Here is a 21,629-nt window from a genome sequence, read left to right on the forward strand (position 1 = left end):
AATAAACAAAACAATTAAATAAATAATTAATTAAATAAAAATGGATAAATATAAAAAAGGAGGAAGTATGGAAAAGATAGGTACTGGTCAAGATATGACAGGCTAATAATTTTAAAATTTAAATACATTTTAGAAGGCAGATTATAAAAATGGACTATTCCATAATGTGGGTCCGGAGTATCTAATATTGTAATAATGAGTTGGTTTTATGGATAGGTACAGAAATAGTGTTATGAGATTGTATGGTTGGGATGGAGTGAAGAGGTGAAAGTAAAAGGATAGCAGAGGTGGTTTGGCAGAACATGGTAAATGGAAGAGAAGACAACATTATTTTGTTGGATGAGATTAATGTCATTGAGTTTCATAAGGCAAAGCTTCAAGAATAAATTTGATGTGTGGGACAGTGGTGGTGCTCCAGATATAATCCTGAGATTCTTTTGGAGAGTATGAAGCTTTTTAAGGTTGGTAGGGTATGTGTTGCACCAGACAATGTTGCAGTAACTCAGATAGGAAAGAATGAGGGAGCAATAAGGAATCCGTAAAATATATTTGGGTAAATAAGATGATAACCTGAAAATAATACCAATTATTATAGATTTTATTTTCAACACCATTTATATGTGATTTCCAGGTGAGACCGCTAATGACTTTATCATGACTAGGAACATGTGAAACAAATAGTTATAGATAACAGACCAATCCAGACATTAGTTTAAAGAGGTCGACAGGTTGTCAACGTAAAGCTTGGTTCCCACTAGAGACGCAACGCAAGGACGTAAGCGCAACGGAAGTGATTTGACCAATCATAGGGAATGGATTTTTAGAACTTTCATTGGTCAACTCACTTGCGTATATCGTTGGAACCAGGCTTTGGGTAAACACAGTAGGTATTTTTGTTCAGCACAAAAGTAAAAAATATTAACATTTAAAATATTATATGTTAGGCCTATTTCTTGGTGAAATTACGGATTTCACACCGTAAAATAAGCCATTCAAACTACCGGAATAAATGGTTACCTACTGAGTAACATACCAATAATACAACTGCTCACCGTTGTACTTCCCGAGTAATGTACACGCAAATAACAACAGTCTCCAATAAGTGTGCCTACGACTTGCGATCTACCAGCTTAAATAAACATGTTTAACATACGATAAACACTTATCACGTATTCAATAAATTACTGTACTTTTAAATTATGATTTTCCAAACAATGACGGAATTCTTGATATACTAGTAATACTTGCTGTGGAAGATAGTGTTTCCTGACGATTAGTTGTCGGTAACTGTATGAAAAATAAGCCATTCTTCAAGTCGTAAATATGCGAAGCTTGTGAAGCCACCAACAACTATGAATAATTTTTGATGATGGCTTTCCTTTATTAAATTGCATAGTGTAGGTAATGTATAATACAGTCAGTTTAGCCATTTGTTTTTTTCAATCGTTCAGGAAAGTGATGATGTGAAGCTGTTTGTTGCCGCGAGTTTTTATTACTTATTTATACCAACAATTATGGGATTCACACCCTGAAAACATCACTAAAATTCATCCACCAAGCACATTTTTTGTTTCTAATTTAAATGATGATGATTAATTTAACTATGTTTAAATTTGAGATAAAACAGTAATGTTTGTTTATTTATCTGTATATTTTTATTATTTTTATTCATGTACTGAAATGTAAATTCTCTTTTTAATTTGCATTCTTTGAGTATTATTTTATGTATAGGCACTTTCAGCACAAGCTCTGCTTTTTGAAAACAGTGCCTCCTTCGTGATTTTTTCTGTATATTTTTGTTTATTTATGAAGAAAATAAGGTTATTTTGATTGATTGATTTTTTGACGAAGTCAACAACATATTATTATACAAGTATAATTACACAACTTTTAAGAAGTAACGCTCGGCCTTATTAATGAATAAAGTACAAACCGTACCCCAAATGCTTATTATTATGGCCTAACATTTTTTAGAAAGGGAGAATCAACCAAATAAAGTCGTTGATGTAAAACAATAAAATAAATTAAAAAAAAACACAAACCCGATGGGCCATGAAGTACGGACAATCTTTTTCCATCTGATTATGTATAGTAATACATTAATTTATACCTATTTATTTATTTATTATTTTTTTATTTATTCAATTTCGTCCATATACAATACAGAGAAGTAAAAACAAATATAAAGGCAAGGAAAGGCCAAACAGGTGCTAAACACCTATGCTAGTTGGTCAACCCAGAACAGAGTACAGAAATAAACAACAACAAAATTACATTCTACAATTAAAGCATCTACAAGAAATTTCAATATCAAAATTGTTTAAAAATAATGAGATAATTTAATAATTTGGTTTTAAAAGAACTAACAGAAATATCTAAGTTGCGAATTTGACCGGGTAAGTTGTTCCAAATTAGGGTAACACGTGGGATATATTATTGAAAAGAAGATTCTGTTCTGCAGCGACGAATATCAAAAAGAGTACAAACAGAAGAAGAGCTACGAGTAATACGCTGTGGATTGCGAATATTAAATAAATTGTCAGTATTAATTATATTAGAATTGAATAACTTAAAAAGAAAAACGATATAAGTAAATTGACGCCTATACCATAATTGTAATAAATTGCATGTTTGAAGTCTGCATTTGTAATCAGCTTCTAAATAAATTTAGTTGCTCTACGCTGAACTCCCTCAAGTTGTATCATATAAGTTTTACAATTGGGAGACCAGACAGTAGAGAAGTATTCTAGGTAACTACGAACAATACTTAAATAACGGATAATAATTCACTGTTGTTGATATTGGCACATTATGTCGTTATTTGTGAAAAACGCGTATTGGCGACGCAGAGTCAGAAACGTATACAGTATACTGGAAATAATAAGTAAGACAATTTATTATACTAAATATAATATATTATTAAAAGTATAATACCGAAATAAAAGTATCACAGCATTGCATTGCTAATAACTATGATTTAGAAATGTATTAAATATTGTTGAATAATTCAGTTTATTTATCTTTTTATTGATATCACATTATAATATTATATATTGTTACGGTTTATTTCTTCTTGTGTTTCCATACAATGCTGTACTATTACATATGCCTATATGTATGTGACTCCTATGAACCTAAATTATGTAATAATGTAATATTGAATGTAATACAGTTGTTTTATATAAATGTACACGACTATAATATATACTATGTGTATACAAAATGGAGTTAATATAAGCCTATTCTCTATTTAAATATTTTAAAAGTATATAATTATTATATATTATCATTATCAGTTTTATATAAATGTAGACGTACTACTATATATACTATGTATATACAAAATGGAGTTAATCTAAGTCTATTCTCTATTTAAATATTTTTATAGTATATAATTATTATATATTTTGTTATTATTTTTATTATTATTATCATCGGTGTGTAGATATTTACATTAGTGATACTGTGTAATATTTCAGATAATATAATTTAGTTATATTACAATAATAACAATATCAAAGTGTCTAGTACTGTACTACCAGACTTGTTACTTTTGAAGAGTGTTGTGAAGTTCGGGATATTCAGCAGCTAGTGGTATTGAACATATAGACTCAGAATAATGAGTGTTGTAATGTTTAGGAGTATACATAGTTTATGGGTTAAGATACACAGAAGCAAAAGTGGCTTGTCTTTGTAGTCCTAAGCATAAACATAAAACATATACAGTACGGACGCATTACATTAACAAAAAATGACATTTTGAGACAGAAAAAGAAAAAAAAACAAAGTGAGATAAGCAAAATATTTACAACCCCAATTTTGAAGTAGCAATAGTAGCTAGCAATATGTTTCAAATATCATCTTTTTAATATTGTACTTTAGCATAGGGAGCGAGGTCATGTGATTTTGTTCTAGAGTAGACTGAAGTTTATTCCAGTAAGTTGGTCCTTCAATCAAAATTGATCTTTTATTAATTTCTAGTCTACTGTGTGGAATATATCTTATTTGCGTTTCTTAATGTCTTTAAGCGATCAGTTTTAGGGTATCTCAGTTACTAGCACTCAACTTATTACCTTTGATGAAGGTTGTGAGATTTCAGTCTGTTATATTCCAAGTAGGATAAGAATATTGAAACGGTCAACCGTGCGTATACTTTTTGGTGCTTATTACTTCTACTCGGTTTCTAGGTAATGAATATACGTATCAAGTATTAAGCACTGCTTTAAACATTGACATATTCTTGATAATTCTGCAGGTAACATTTTGCTGCATCGTAACAAAAGTTGTATTGAACCTACAAGTAAAACAGTCAATACAATAATATAAGTCACTATAATTGAAAGTATACTAAGTATAGTATAAGTATCGTATGTATGTATAGTACAATATAGTTCTTGGTTACATAACTAAAAACAAATAATGTAATGTCACTCGTGTTTGTCTAAGTATTTAACGAAAATAAAACAAGTTACTTGAATCATTGGTTATGTATTTGATAACCTTAATTCAGAATAGATGATACAGGGAATACACCTTTGATAGAAGAAACCATTAAAAACAGAAATACTCCAAAACTATATCCTACAAATGTGAATCTTATCTCGGTGTTTATGGAGTTGATGGTTGACGATGGTGGTACTAATAATAATTCTATAAAACCATTTAACAATAATTACAATACCTTAGTTTTCAACATAGTAGGACAGGTTGAACGCAGTGTTTTAAGTGTTTGAAATACGTCCACCATCTTGTCATCTCTCATTTTCCCAATCATTGAATGAACTAGACAGAACAATCCAGATCTGCAAACTCCATCCCTAATACAGAAAATAATATTTTCAGAAACAATTGTAATTAGTACGGTGAAGCTATTTTTCATGTAATTCGTTTTATTAAAAATATAAATATAGTTCTGAATTAAATTATACTATTATTAGTTCAATACTCCCTTCTTTTAAAAACAAAACAGCTAATAAGGAAAGATAATGACAATATGTATTCTTACAGACAGTGCACGATAGTTGGCTTGTTACTAGAAACAACGCCCTCTCCAATATTTGTAATGAACCGCACAAACGGATCCACTTTAGGAACGGTCTTTCCTTTTGGCCATTGCCGGAACTCAAAATAAGCAATTTCCCGTACGTTGTTTTCCTTAAAGACGAAAGGTAGCAATAGACTCAAGATTCATTAAATGTTATTGGTCTAATTTGAAATGGAAATTTGTTTTGCTTGGCATAATTAAGACAATAAAACAACAAAGAAAAACTGTTAAAAAACTGGAGAAAAAAAATGCAGATTGTAAAAATGCCATAGGCCCTGTAAAATACTGTTAAAATTCCAAGTAAAAATTACAGCAAAGAGTTATCTTCGAACGTTAGAATTGTACATATTATTGATATTTACAACAAAAGACTTCCTATTCTACATAGATTATAATAATAATATTCATGTATACTTCCTTATAATTATTGTTTGACAGTAATACCTTTACTAGACATAACATTATTCTATTCTTCGTAATTGTTTTAATTACTGTAGAAATTACATCCATCTGTATTAATAATCAACCAAAAGTTACCTTTTCTAATGATATTTTTCTTTCGATCATAAATTCATTCTTCATTGCAGATTTCACAGTGACAATAAATTGCCCGAATTTCATTGGTTGCTTTATTTGCTTGTGAATGTACGCGCCACAAGTTCTGTCAATGTCATTCAGCTGCACAATGACGTCAGATTTATAGTCAAATACCAAACGCCAGAAATCTTCAGTAGTATTGGCGGGGTCAGCCAAAGGAGCCTGTGTCACAATGTACGCGTTGCGCTTCTTGTAAACCTAGACAGAAAAATAGAGAACAACCTTTGTAACACCACACCTTTTGATATCAGCAATCAAGACAATGATGTAGGTTATTTGTGTATTTATAATGTAAATCCAAAGGCAAATTACTGAAAAAATGACAATGCTGTGGGTATCAGTGGCTGGAACTCAATGGAGATACAAAAAAAGCTAAATAAAAACGATAAAGTAAACAGCCAGAAAAGTTAGCAGAGCTTTCGGGCAACACTAGCCCTTCATCAGTGCATGTAAAAATGTATTTTTTTTTTGTTAAAAAAATGTAATATCCTTACGTCACAGAAAGATGCATTTATATAATCAGTACCACGATCGGATGGTGACATCAATATCGGACGAGCTTTATTGACTGAAAAAAATAAAAATTATTTTAATTTGAATTATTCCATCTCATCCAAAACGCGATAAAGAAGAGGTAGCTAATTTCTTCCAGCAAAAAGACGTCATTTATGAGTTATTAATAGGCCAGTAAAACTTATTTTACAAAAAAAAAAAAAAAATAGGGCTAGGCCTACTATGTTTTTAAGTGACTAGATATAAATGTTAGTTTTGGTATGGCTTTGTTTATACTGAGCATAACTCAATGTTTTTCTTTATAGTAGATACTAGAACTTACGTGGTACTACGTCATCGAATCTGTTCTTAAAAACATTCTCTGGTAGTCTTGCATGTGACGTAAGATCATCAACAGGGAGTGGAAACAAACAGTTCAAAGTCTAAATAAACAAAAAGTGTTGAAAGGGAGTTTCAAACTGGAGAAAGATTTTCTTTTAGAGTCAAGCAAACGTGTTTTTTGTTATTCCTTGTCAATTTAAGTTTTAGGTAAATACACTTTGATCCAATTAATGTGGCCATTAAAATGGCATATTCAATTAAAACATTTGTCAGTATTTATTCAGGGAGGCAATACACTTATTATTAAAACAAATGATTGAAAAATAATGCTCACTTTGAGTTGATAATCAAAATGTGATGGCATTTTTTGTGTTTGCCTCTGTATTTCGTTTTGCAATTCAGTTACAGGAATTACAGTCTTTCCACAAAACAACTCTTCAAGTATGACGGCATAGATAAACTTATATTGTTCCTGTAGATAAAATACATAGTTTAACAATGCAATATTAATGTTTGTGGGTTAAGTGCGTGGAGCGGATGTTATTGCTTTTCGGATGTGGCGCTGAGTGCCAAATAATGACGGGTTGCGAACAATATTGTAGGTCTGACAACATACTGTAATCGGAAAAGTAAGGTAATCCAAGATTGTTATATTGCTATAGATAACATAAACGTACCGTAATGTATGTAGGCCTACACTTTATAGCTTATCGAGTTCACTATTAAATAGTGAACTCGAAAGCTATACATTTTCAAGACGGTAGTTTCTGGTAAAACAGGTCATCCGTATGTGTACATTTGGTTTATATTTTGTTTAATGGAGTAAGCAATAAGGATATATGATTAACTTCCTTCACCAATTTATTTATAAAACGGTTTATATTCTGCCATATAAAGTAAATAAACTGATTTCCCCTAAACAAAATATTGTTTTGTAACTTTTCTTCATTTTGTTTATTTCTATGGTGCCATGCTCATAAGGCTCATTCATAAAGAAACAACAGATCAACTGAGTCATGTCTAACCTCTGTTTGAACCATTTGGATACGGTTCTGCCTCATACTTCGTACAAAATTAAACACGTCCACTTTGCCTTGGTCCTTCGACATATCCAACATGGCGGCTATAGCGATTACAGTCCCCGTCCTGCCAGCTCCAGCACTAACCGATTAAAATATAATTAAAATAATATAAATTACTTATTTGAACTTTATAACAATATAAACAAGAGTTGTTTGTGGAAATTATTTTTGTTATTGATGTAATTGTAATGTCATGGTTGTTTCTGCAAAGTGCAATGCTTGGAAAAAATGTATAAATGTATTTCAAAGTTATTGAATCCAATCGATTAAGTAATCGACGATATTGGAAACACTCTTGTTTGGTCATTAAAAACAAAGTTGATGATCATATTACCTGCAATGTACAATAACTGGTCCACTGCTAGCAAATTCCTGCTGAGTTTTTCTAAACGTTTGGATAAAATCAATTAACTGCGGAACGGCGTTAGAAACACTCTTGTCTGGCCATTCAGTGAAATGATACTGGTATACATTGTGAATGTTTTCTCCATCTCCTACCTTATACATTTAAATACAAGATTAAACTTACGATAAACTTTTAAAGAAACCGAGGAAACTGTAATGTGCAAAACGATGACTGGATGTTCGAATTAAATACCTTTTTTGGGTTAGAGAGAGACTTATTCGTATAAAAATAATTGTTTCAAGTTAATTTTTATTACCGACGTATTAATTTAAATCCTCAGATCTCACGCATTATATATTTAAAAAAAGATATTCTGTTATTGTTTTCTAATATATGTTAGTTGATTGCATAAGTACAGACTAAAGAGTTTCATTTGTACTAAAAATTAAAAACAAAAAACAATGATTTCAGGCCTACCGTATATTGTACGAGTGTACAACTTTACATTAGTTAGGACGGCCATGTTTCGGTCTTTTCAAAGTTTTAAATTACAATCAAAGAAATAACAATTAAATAAATTAAAGAAAATAAACATGCATTAGCATTAGCTAGACATAAAATAATGTTTACCTTCTGTACTTGGAATGTTCGGGTCACATAATGACCGTAGTTGGTTTCATCGGCATTCGTCACGGATATATCTGTGTATACTTTTCTACTGTTTAAGTCAGGCCAATATTGTTCACATTTTTTCTTAAGTAAAAGAGCATGAAAACGACTAGTAACAACATTAAAGTTACAATAACCATTACGGTATATTTATGTCTGTACATTTTTCTGTACAAAGGATATTGCAGTTACCATAGATCTTTTTAATGAAGAGTTTACAGTATGCTGAATAGTTTTAATAATGTACCCACACCTCTATTTCTCTTACATGCACACACACCATTCCTGCGACAAATCCAACGTGTAGATATTGAAAATGTTTGAACCTTTCTTTGATTATCGACCGAGAGGAACACAAAGCAGATTTATCTCCAGAGTAAACTAACAAAGTGTAAGTCTATGTATAAAGTTAGTTTAATACTATGAATTATCATCATTGCTACTACTTTCTAAAGGCAATGTAAATGTTTACATAACTATGTAACAAACAAAATAAAGTACCCTCTTTCCTTCAACAAGATTCGTAACAACGACAATAACTCTAGACTTCTCCTTCCAGACCATTCTCCACATATCGTTGACTGAAGCAACATTTGGTCCTGAAAATCATAAATAATGAAGAGTGTTTATTAATTCTAAACTATACTATATTGTCGTTATTGTTGTTATTATTATCATGTCTATTTGAATTTATTTTTTGCAAATTGAAAGAAGTTTTCTTTTTAGATAAAATGTATGATGCCATATAAAGTGTAGACTTTAAAACACATATACATTTAAGAAATGCTTACCTTGGCAGGCGATGAACTCATGTGGTATTGTATATCCCTGAAAAGGAGTAATTTCAGTTTGTAAAAATATAAAACTAGTATAAAACTAGCAACTACAATATCAAATGCTGATCTAGAATTATTTTCGAATGAATGAAACAAAAGCGGTCATTCACTATACATGCTTGGTTTAAAATTGTCAGAACAAGTCATTTATATAACTTGCGTGTGTGTGTGAAATTCCTCTCAATAGTAGGCCTAATGTGGTCTGTTCTACTTAGAGGGCCTACGGGACATTTTCTCACTCTTTGTTGAAATTAGCTTCTTCAAACATGCTTGATCATGTGATAATTTCAATAATGTATTCTTTAATTTTAATAAGATTTTTTAACCAACTTACATCTAAATATGAAGCGTTAATGTAATCAGATCCCGGAACATCAGCAATTTTGTCAAGAACCACACGGGTGTTGTCATCTAATGTTATAATAAAGAAACTTAATCATTACTTAATACAGTGATTAAGCATTCAGAACGTTTGAGAGACGTTCATCTGATTATTACATAATAAATAAATATATTGTTACTAACGAAATTTACTAATGAACTACTAAAAAATATGTGACTTACATGGAATTACATTTGCATATCGATTCTTCTTTCGATTTACAGATGATTTTGCGACTGTGCTTGGAAATAAGGGCTTGTTGCCAAGATCCTTAGATAAAGAACAATTCTCAGTGTGTGAGAATTAAGGAAAGTCATGTTTCAAAACTGTGCATTACGTAGTAAGAATAGGAATAGTTTGGAAAATCTGAACTTCTGTGTTTAATAAGAATCATACTACCAAACATTTTAGAAGTTCAAATTGAGTATACAAAGAATATGGTATACAGCAGGTATACAGAGTCAGTAAATAAAACCATGAAGTATACAGTGCAGTACTTTTTATTATTATATATTATTATTATATTATTTATTCAGGCAATAGATACATTTCACAAATATAATACAAATCAGCAAATTAAATAAACAAAATCACAAACACAACCTAAGCCACTGACACCAATTGACACCTATGCAATGTAACCTACCTCAAATTCTTTCTCAAAACCTTTTTCAACGCTTAATTGACGTTTCGTCACATAGTCATGCAGCTTTGATAACTCGATGGGTTTGTATTCTTGGTTGTCCAACTGTGTGTTACCATACACAGGTTCCTGGTCAATTTCATTATCGGGTTGATATTCGGATTCAGACTCGACCTCGTATTCGGTGTGTACTTGCTCTTTTGAAGAATTGTCGACACCACTCACTTCATCATAGGCATTGTCTTTAAACATAAAACAAATTGTTTTTACTTATCGTGTACCGGTATATACATTTGTTTTCAAAATATCACTAGTTATGTTATCGCTTATAGTTTTAAACAAGATTATCGAAATGTATAATCCTAATAAACACATTTTGAGTCCAACATAATACTTTTAGTATATTAACTCCTAATTTAAAATCTACTCCTCAACCCCTCTCTTTTACATAAATGAGTATTTTACCTCCTATATCTTGTTCTTGCAGAATTTTACGAGCTGAACCACCGGCCGGGGATACACCAGTGCCAAATGCGCCAGCGCCGGGTACACCGGAACTTTTATTACTTCTACGTCTATAAGTGAAAAAAAACCAAGATTTTATTATCGTTTTCTTGCGGTATAATCGATAAAAGGGGTTGTGTTAATGTTCAAGGCCTAATGAAAAATAATATAATCGGATAGGAATACACATTTTAATTCGGTTTAAATTTATCCGTTTACCGTTTGATTACTATTAACACGACAATAAGTACCACCACGAGCGCTGGAATCAGGCAACCAAGTATCACACCTATCGAAGCCTCTGTACCTGAAAATGAACAGAAATACAGTTGTGTTGTATTGCAGTCTTGTTGAAACCCAATTTGCAGTAATCGTATATTATTAGTCTGTGCATATTCAGCTACATCTTCACCATCCTTCAAATACCACCACCTCAACCAACATTAACTTTTACACCATAAACAACCGATTTGTACAGTGCCTAAACGAGGCAAAGTAAAACAAAGAATGTTTAGAATTTAGAAAAATAATTGCACTTACCTTGATCCGGACAATTCGATCCAACAATGATTGTTGTTGTATCAGACGTCCCATTAACATTTAAATAAGATGCTAATACTGAGAATGTATATTCTATACATGATTCAATTCCTTCACCAAATACAACTTCAGTTTCTGTAGTATTTCCTTGCTGAATTATTCCACCTGACAGTTCATAATAGTAGGTCACCTGATAGTTTGAGATGTCGCACGTAGATGCTATCCATTTCATCAGCAAATGTGTTCCATTGAATGAATCATCTTCTATTGATGGCTCTTATAATATTAGAAGACAGAATAAATAATAAATTATTATAATAATACTGGTTTTTGTTTACAGAAATAGCACAGAAGGGTAACTCTTATTTTGTAATAGACTAGTAAAACTAAATCTGGTTCATGTTTCTCTGTTTCCGAGACTTACGATGACACACATTAAATCCTGTTTGTAACAAACTCCCACCTTTGTCAAACTTTCACCTACTTTTGATTCATTTGAAATTAATTTAAAAACTCATTGAAGCCGATTTAGCTAATTTCATGATACAATGCGCCTTTGATATATTTTTTTTTGTAAATTGAATGTTTGATTATTATTCTGATTACTGAGTGTCGCTGGTTCTGACTTTTCTTACGGTAGAGTTACTTAGATTGTATTCACAATGCCAACTGAATATATTTGACTATCAAAACACTAGTATTACTGAATCAACATATTCTACAAAATGTATGAAATATAATTCCTAGATTGCATGAGAGGCCTTCTAAAACCGCGTAAAAAGTTTGACTGGCTATCGACACTTTCCCACATGCGGAACATTCTTTGTAACCTCTTTCACACTATCCTTAAGTATCTAAAACCTAGCATAATTAGAATCTTTTAAAAACAATTTTGTTTGTAAGGCCAATTTTTTTATAGGCCAATTTTTTTATAGGCTAAAAAAGGAATGACAATTTGATACCTGATGGCGATGATTGTACCATTATCGCCTGTCCCCAATTGCCAGCAATATCCATGTTATTAACAACTCGTGCGTTTACGTTATATGAAGAACACCACGATAATCTTGATAGTTTAACTTCTAATTGAATACTACTTGTATTGGTAATCTTACTTTCATTTCCATCAATGTCCGAGTATTGCACTTGATATCGAAGAATGTATTTACATTGTATTCTATCATAATCATCAGAAACTCCCTAAATAATTATAATATGATTATTAAAGTTTATGTAGTAATATATTGTAATAGTGACTGATTAAACATTCATATTCATTACTCATATTTCATTAAAGTCCGTTTAATAATGCACAATCAACTAATGTTTGTAACATAATTTCAAAATTTTAATAAATATACTGTACCTTTAAATTTACGGTGACTTGATTTCCAACAATTGTTGCTAGTTTTATCTCTGGTTCTTCCAAAGGTTCTAACATAAGTAAGGTAATCAGTTAATAACGAACAAAATATAAACTATGCTATCAAACGAGCATCAGAAATTAATTCATTATATGATTTTTATTTCCTTTTTTCTTATTTGAACCACGTATTATCTATCGTATCAGTTTAGACAACAAAGCAATTACCGTACATGTGGCTAAAATGACATATCAGTAAATAAGTAATGGTAGCAATACCAACCTAAAATACCCTAAGTAAACATTTAGAAAGGTAAGATCATATTGAATTATAAAAATATATTTTTATAAAAAAAGTTAATTAATAAAGATTATCTACCATGAACTCCAGGCCAGCTAAGTTCCACTTAATGTCCACGAGTATGTGCGGTTTTCTATATTTCAATAATAGTGTTGTTTAATGTTAGAGCTTACTTGTACATATTGTATTTATTGATCCAAGTGTACTTCTTGGCCCCTCTGTCTCAATACCACCAACCATCCTCGAAAAGTGAGAGTAGAATTGATATTTTGTATTTGGGATGAGATTACCAATAGAAATAAATAAATCATTATCTTCTTCGTCTATTGACATAATTGAATCCATCCCCGATGATTTATACGATAGCTTCCGTTTCGTAATTGTTCCTGTTCCATAGTCGTCACCAATAATCCAAATGACGTCAAACGTTAGAGTAGTTGCTGTCTGGTTTACAACTCTTGGCGGTTCAGAACGGTATGGTAATGCTAATTGTTATATAAATAAATGCAAACTTTGTTTAAAAAAACTGTATTATTCAATTCAATAGCTTAGATATTTTGCATCATGAATCATCGTGAATGTCACACATTAAACAGATTTGATTATTATAAATTTTTATTATTATTATTATTGGAGTTGTTCCATTATTACAGTACGGAGTAATTTTTGTTCGAATATTTCATGGCAAGGCCTAATTGTGCCTATCTAAACTAAAAAAACACATATATTTATTTTTTTATAATATTTATGTCTATCGTTACCTATGCTGCATTTTGATCCAGCCCAAGCTTCATGACATCCGTTAGGGCAACTTCCATTTCGATTACAATCTACCGAGTCCTTGCAGTGACATCGGAAATTACACAAAAAACCAAAGAATCCAGATGAACAGGACAGGGGTACTTTAAATAAGCAAAACAGGTACATGTTTTTTTTTAATAACACATGGGATTTGTTCAATCGTTGGGATATCCTAAAAATACGCATAGATATACTATAAAAATGGTATATAATATATTATTTCAGAATTACTATATGCAAAAGTGAAAAAAGCAAACAAAAACTAAACGATTTGTATTAAATAAAATCTAAAGATATGGTAAGTTAGTGAAGATAAAACAAACTACAATTGGTAATCTCCTTGGTAGTATCAGGGAAATAGCCTTGTTGTGTACACTACCTTGACAATTATCACCAGCGTATCCATCTAAACAGCCGGTAGAACATCCTGTGTGTTTATCACAAACACTATCGTTACAGTGACATTCTTGGCGGCAATCTGCTCCATAGTATCCAGCCACACACTCTGTAAAATAATGTATTATATTTTATCACAGATACCTGTTATCATCTAACTGTTATTATTTTTAATTTTACTTGATTTAACAAATAATTACAACATTAACTAGATTTAATTCGTCACTATGACGAATTATAGGTTATATGCATTGATTTAAATAAAGATAAATGATTCTTAAAGGATACATTAATTGATTGATTTTGTCAAAATCTTTAATTATTTATAATGAATGAAGAGGATTTTGCTGTCACAAATAGCCAGTATCACAATCCAATCAAAGATCCCTCCGCGTATAAACCATCATTGTTACATAATAAAAAATAAAAGTTACTTTTTTCTCAAGATTTTATTATAAATCATGTGCATAATCTATACACTAAGAAATTTATTTATTTTTATTTATTATATATTATATACATCTTTTAACAATTTAAAAAAATTATGCACTGTCAAACTATAAACGTTTAACTTTAATTTATGAACGTTTTTAGGAAAGTTAATGTTAAGTTTGTTTTTTCAGCACAAGAAAATGTCATAATTTGATTTTTCGAAATTATTTTTTTAAAAAATCATACATATGCTACAAACATTTTGCGTATCCTGTAACTTTTTACGTACTCCTATAATGCAATTTCGAGTTGAAAAGTGAATCAAATATGATGATATTATTAAAGAAAGGCTGTAAAACAGAAATCGGGCAAAAGCGTGTGTATTAACATTTAACGCGTAGTGCGCGTGCAAAAATCTGCGCACTCATGGTAATTTTTTTTAACGCTTAAAATTGCCTGAAACGTACTCTAATTTCATCGAAAATAAATTTTGACAATTTTTAACATTTTAGGCGCGCGTACATATCCGTTGTATGCGCTGCTCACGTAATTGTATTGCCATATGATGAAATATGATCTGAAAGTTATGAGTACCAAATTTGGATTAATTATGATTCATGCTTGTGTTAAATTAGATAAACCCGTCACATGGAAGAGCCATATAAACTTTATTAAAAATAGGATAAAAAAGAAATCTGGAATTCTGTTTAGTTTACGCCATATTGTACCCCGTAATATTTTACTTATGCTTTATAAATCATTTATTCAATCAAATATTATTACTTATGGTTTAGAATTCAGGGGTAGCACGTATAAGTCGAATCTATATCCTATTTTACTTGTCCAAAAAATGTGTTTTAGATGTATAACTTTCTCTGATTTTATGGTTCCATCTTCTCCATTATTTAAATATCTGATTAGACGTTTTTAAGTTGTTTGAATTAAGTATAGTTAAGTTTGTTCCTGACCAAATTAACGGCAAAACACCACATCAAACAATGGAATACTTTTATTTAATTACACATAATGCTAGTACCAGATTTAGTAATAGATATAATTTTGCAATTCCGAAAGCTCGCATAGATGCTGGTAAATTTAGAATTTCTTTTAATGGAGCTCTTCTAGATTTAAATTCATAAAGGAAGTTAAATGTTTACTTTTACAAAAATATTAACGTTAGCCCTTGTCTACGTTATTTCTTTCATATAGTTGCTGTTTCCTTCTTATTGAATTATTGTTGACAGATGAAAATGTATGCATTATGACTAATTTATTTTTTGTGACAGGAGTCAAACCTTGATTAGCGAAAGCTATTTTTTGGCTCTTTTTCACACACACATACATGTTGTATTGTATTGTACTATTTATGTATGATGACGTGAATAAAGTTGGTATAATATGATTACAAACGTGATTTTGTTAAATCGCCCGTAGACCGCGTAATGTTTGATTGCGCACTGTGAAAACATAATCACATCGATTCCTGGCCATAAGGAATATACTCTGAAAAATTGACTTAGCTAGATGAAACTGATATCAAGATAATTGACGGACAAAATAATGCTAAGGAAAGAATAAATAAAGATTCTGACAGAATCAATAAGAGTAGGCCTACAGTACTGAACTATAATGTATTAACCTGTATTACAATCGTTTCCCCCAAAACCATTTTGACAAGCACAGCCGACTGGATCAGGTGGACATAAAAGAGCTCCTTGGCAATTTCCACTAGAAGAACACACGACCTTGCAGTCACGACCCCAGTTGTTATTTCCACAACCTATCACAAATGAAATAGGCCTACTTAATGTTCAATAAAATGTCATCTTTTTTGTTTACATTGTTATACAGTAATACGTACATAATGTAGCTGTTCTGAAGAACAACAAAAGAATAATGAGGGCGCTATTGTATAGTGTGTAAAAGGCCGTTTTGGCGTGTCATAGATAAAAGAAAAAGAAAAACAAATACCGACAGCGTGGTTGGTAAGACGTGTGCAAATAAATGATAATAAAAATCAGAAAGTTCTTGCGTATATATTATTTATGGGCCTTTCTTCAGTACAGTAGCAATATTTATTTATTACCCTGTTTGCAAGAAGTTCCTTTAAATCCTGCTGGACAAATACAAACACCCGTCTTATCGTCACACACTCCGCCATTATAACATACAGGACAGTCCATTTCACAGTCTGGAGGATTCCATTTTGGCGAAGGACAAGCTAATAGACAACGATTTACAAAATGTAAATACATGGAATTGTATTGGTCAGTTTATAATACATCTTTATGTGAGCTATAGAACAGAACGTAACTTAAATTTGGCATTAAAGTAATTTGAGGCAGTTTAAATTACGTTGTAAAATCACACAATTTAGGCCTACCAATAAATTGATTATTTGGATCCAAATATAATTGTTTCAAAATATAAGCTAGTTTATTTTGGAAATAAAAACCTAACTTTACTTGTTTATTCGCCACTAAAAACTGTTAAATAATATTGAAATCAAATGTCTGTAGTAGTCTGACGTGTTATACATTTTACAGAATTTCTTGTATTCATCAATGTAGTTGAAAATCAAAACAATGATTGATTTTTAATAACTGTTTAAACTTACCTCTAACAATAAGTCTCATGTTACCACGGTTACCATCTGGACTATCACCTGTATAACATTCATATACGCCATCATCTTTTCTTCGTATGTTTTTAATCACAGCAGAATTAAACCCCATCAGATTTTCAAGTTCATTATTGTAATTATGTCTCCAACGTAAGTCGGGAAGATCACCACCTTTACTGAGATTGATAGTGACAGACTCTCCAACACCGACCGTTATCGTTCTGTACTCCATTTCAACATTGGCTATAACATTTTACGAATATAAACTAATAGTAATAGTTATATTTTATTAAAAATTTTTTAAATAAAATTAAAAATTGTTGTTGAATATCCCATTTTAATGTAACATAATAGTTATCCAATTTGACCAAAAATTGGATAGAAAAAATGCATTTACCTAAATTAAACAAAACTGTAATTTAAAGCAAAAAATGGTCAAATTGGCTGCCAGCCAATGGTATTTTTTTAAACATTTATTTTGTTTTATATTTTTACAAATAATAAGATACATCTTGTCATTACTCACCAGAAGAGGATGTCAGTACAATTGCTGAGTTGGTGACTTCACCATTTTTCTTAGCTTCGAATGTAAAGACACCAATTCTATCTGCAGCCTGTAATTCACTAACACCGAGATATGAAAATTTGTCTCCACTACGTATTCGATATATAACTAGGCTTTCGGTGGGAAATATTTTACCGTCCGGCATATTTTTGTCTTGATCTCTAGAGCTGGGACCGTCAAAATTGCCAGTATCAGCCCAAGTCACGTTGTCTTTTCCATTCTTGTATAATATTCCAACTGATAAATCTCTGATGTCTTTGTCGCCGTCTAGTGTGTATCCTCGAAACCAACTCTTACTAATCTCGCCAACAATAGGCGTTCCAGAAAATGCTGTTATATCTAATGGATCTTGTAAAAATGAAATTAAGTTTTATAATTAATTTATTACAGTCGTTTCACAGCAATTTGGCCTAATAAATCAGGTGAATAAAAGTATAACATTGCCTCGAAAAGAGTAAGACGAGAATACATTTCATGTGATTAAACACGACGCGATGTGCTTAAACTGCCGCTTCTGACTCATCAACTAACGTTGATTGATCCAAGTGGGAACCACGATACTATACTATACTTATTACTATTATTGTCAATGAGTGGTGTTCCAGAAAAAGTATGAGAATCTTTATTATGACCATTTACACAAAACGTGAAGTGGACGGACGTTCTTCACTTACCGTTTCTGCTCGTCTGTGTAAATTGTCCTTAACAAAGAGTGAGACGCCATAATACAGTAGGGACATTGTATCCAGTTTTACGACCAAAATATGTTAAAAGTTGAAATACCGCAAAATGTACTACCAATTTACTTCTAAGGTTTAATTCAATTATTACATTAACAACGTGACATTCTAAAACATATATATCAGTGGCAATACAGTGTGTGTAAAGTAACCCCTCGCACACCAGCGACGCTTTCGAATTCACCGCGTCTTCTGTGCCATGTGATTGATCAATCATGAAAGAGATAACAATAAGTATTTCCTCAATGATCCAATCAGTGGGACAATGTTCTCACTTAATCCTCGCTATACCGAAACCGGTCAAAACAAATGCTCGTTTCATAATCATATTCTACAAAAAGACTGACAAGTAAAGTAAATACATTTTTGCTGTGTCATTGTAGATCATTATCATTGAAGTCGGTTTGAAACTTCACAGCAAGATCAGTTGTCGCATACCGAATATACACATTTAAACAATGTTATATCCAATAAAATATTGATACATTTTTAAAAACATTTGAAGAATGAGTGAGAATTTACACCAGGAAAAGGTTGAAAAAAGAATTAAAGAGATGTAGGCCTAGACTTAATGAATTGGCAGGAAAGAGAGAAAAACAAGCAAAGACAACCAAAATGAAAACAAAGCCCATCATTGTGTTTGTTTGTATGCAGAGAAATTCCCACTATTTAGAAAAAAATAACAAATAGAATATTGCTTTGTAATCGACATGTTTTATGACACTTTAAAAACTTACAAGCAGAAAGAAATGTTGAAGATGGAAACATGGGAAGGCAATCGCAATAGTCAACGCTTTCGATTAGCGCAAACAAATTCGCCTAATAGTGGAAAAAATCTGTAAAGAAAACCATCTAGCTAGCCTACATTATAAAACATACGCTATAAAATATTCTTTAGATTAGTGGATATTACGTTCCTTTCATGGATATATTGTTCACTCTATCCATACATAAACAAATAATACAATATATGTTTTTGTGCGTGTAACTGATCTCAGTTGTTATTATAGAGTAAAACAGTTCTTATAACTCATCATGAGCTTAGCCCTTGATTGTCAACATAAGCCGTTAGGGTCACCTCTATAAATAAGGTTGAATAAAAAAATAAATAAAAACAAATAAAACAAATTCTTCAAAATAGTTTGCATGACAAAGTGGTGACTTTGTTGACTAGTTGCTAATAACAAAATAGGCTAAGCTAACCAGAATAGGTTTGTTTTTAGCAAAGGCAACCTTACTCTATTTAATTTAATTATATATTATATTATTATATATGGCCATTACTATTAAAACATATGGCTTCCATTTAATATGTATTATTATGTTATTGTGTTTTGAAAACAGTCAACTGAAACATTGAATATTGAAATATTTTATTCATACTGGGCGATCTCTTCAGTCAAAGACTAGTCTCTCAGAGGGCCCAGTTATGATCAGCGACTGTGATGTACTAGTACACCGGGGTAACCCCCTACTCGTCTCGAAATATAATACTAGGTTCTAGGTTCTAGTGTACGAGCTAAATATGTACACTGGACTCACGGTTTATAGTCCTTATCCGGGAAGACTCGTTCTACCACCAGAACCCAGCGAGTGAGCCCCGAACCCTTGCCGATGGCCAGTTACACTGTTTTAACCGCTCGGCCATTCACTCGTGTATCCCTTATGTCAAGTATCACGTTTATTCAAATAAAACTAAAAATCCGATTTCAAATAAAGTAGGCCTGAGCAAGATTATACAATATATATGTAGCACTCTTTATATAAATGACACAGACTGTTGTTATATTCTCTCAATGGTACTTTATTTACACTATATACAGGTAGGCCTACACAGAGAGTGATTAAGTTGTAGCTATCGGTTCAAGTTATTTCCAAATTGTGTTAATCTACAAGAAGTGTTAATTACAGAACATACATGACTATTTAAGGAGTAGCCCAGTGAGGTGACTTATCAGTTCAGTGAACCTCCTTGTCCCCTCCCAAGAGCTGGTATATACATTAAGATCACACCCAAGTAATCATTAGTAAGTTATTACCAATTCCATAGAATAAGGCAATTAATTATTAGGAGTTGACACCTTAGTGGTTACAGCCCAGGTCTATAGTCTACATTAGTTAAGTATGGAAAACCACATGAATTCCAGGAGAGTGAGTGACCTGCTACATCAAAACATAATTATAAACATACCTGATCTTGAATGGAATGCCAAAGAGAAAGCTATAACCAGGCGGAACAAGTTTACAAAACGTTTAGCCAACATCTCCACTAATGTCTCACGTCATGTTCATTAAGTAGCCAGTTATAACAGCAATGGTACGCTCATACACGTCTCTAGAACTTAATATTTGGATAGAATGCTATATAATACAATGTATAGCAATTAAGTAGTTAAATTAGTGAAACACAACAGACTTATACAGCACTAAATAATAATACGAAGTGTTTCCTTGTTTATTTAGTTGTCTGTATATTAACCCATGACCCTTTTATCTAGTAATAATCCTATTTCCTCATACTTTAAAACCGGTACTATGAAAGCTGAATAGAGATCACCAACAACAAAAACTATTGTCTAATTTTAGCATCGCGAAAGAAAAAGAAATATTATATAATAGTATATTTGATTGAGTCATGTACTACATCAGAACTTTTCATCAGCAGTGAATATTTATATTTTGCTTATTATTCATAACAATGATTTTGCTACTTTACACAACTCGTTTTGGTATGCATATTAAGTCTTGGTAGTGTTTTGTTTATCATATCACTACGTTCACAAAATAGGTTATAATCAGAAACTCCCCAGAGAAGTTGAAAGTGCACTTGGCGATTTTCAAAGCGTATAAGGAAATAATATTAATAGCAATTATAAGTGGCGTAAATCGAACCATGGAGCGAACTTTGTTTGTTTATAAAGAGATCCGTTT

At 31.4% G+C, this 21,629-nt stretch overlaps 1 protein-coding gene across 1 annotated transcript; it reads right to left on the reverse strand.

Moving 5' to 3' along the window:
- Positions 1-1,519: 1,519 nt before the first annotated feature.
- On the reverse strand, positions 1,520-21,119 carry LOC140049651 (uncharacterized). Its single transcript, XM_072094600.1, has 28 exons — positions 20,890-21,119; positions 17,920-18,306; positions 17,388-17,636; positions 16,857-16,991; positions 16,410-16,550; positions 14,322-14,447; positions 13,903-14,043; positions 13,315-13,626; positions 12,844-12,911; positions 12,440-12,677; positions 11,478-11,753; positions 11,157-11,244; positions 10,899-11,008; positions 10,437-10,675; positions 9,973-10,060; positions 9,743-9,819; positions 9,364-9,400; positions 9,074-9,171; positions 8,534-8,656; positions 7,892-8,055; positions 7,501-7,636; positions 6,810-6,947; positions 6,477-6,576; positions 6,136-6,209; positions 5,582-5,839; positions 5,006-5,154; positions 4,682-4,817; positions 1,520-4,294 (listed from the first exon to the last, which is right to left on the reverse strand). Exons 1-28 carry the CDS (start codon positions 20,960-20,962, stop codon positions 4,223-4,225), a joined length of 4,233 nt encoding a protein of 1,410 aa, XP_071950701.1. The 5' UTR covers positions 20,963-21,119; the 3' UTR covers positions 1,520-4,222.
- Between the last annotated feature and the right edge of the window lie 510 nt (positions 21,120-21,629).

The sequence above is a fragment of the Antedon mediterranea genome, chromosome 5 (assembly GCF_964355755.1).
Source record: "Antedon mediterranea chromosome 5, ecAntMedi1.1, whole genome shotgun sequence".
NCBI classification, from domain to species: Eukaryota; Metazoa; Echinodermata; class Crinoidea; order Comatulida; family Antedonidae; genus Antedon; species Antedon mediterranea.

Excerpts from the sequence above, each read along its gene's own strand:
- LOC140049651 (XM_072094600.1), bottom strand. The coding sequence starts at position 20,962 with ATGTTGGCTAAACGTTTTGTAAACTTGTTCCGCCTGGTTATAGCTTTC. Across the intron at positions 16,992-17,387 it reads CATGAGACTTATTGTTAGAG|CTTGTCCTTCGCCAAAATGG; the intron begins GTAAGTTTAAAC and ends GTTGTCTATTAG. Across the intron at positions 6,948-7,500 it reads TCCAAATGGTTCAAACAGAG|GAACAATATAAGTTTATCTA; the intron begins GTTAGACATGAC and ends TTTTATCTACAG.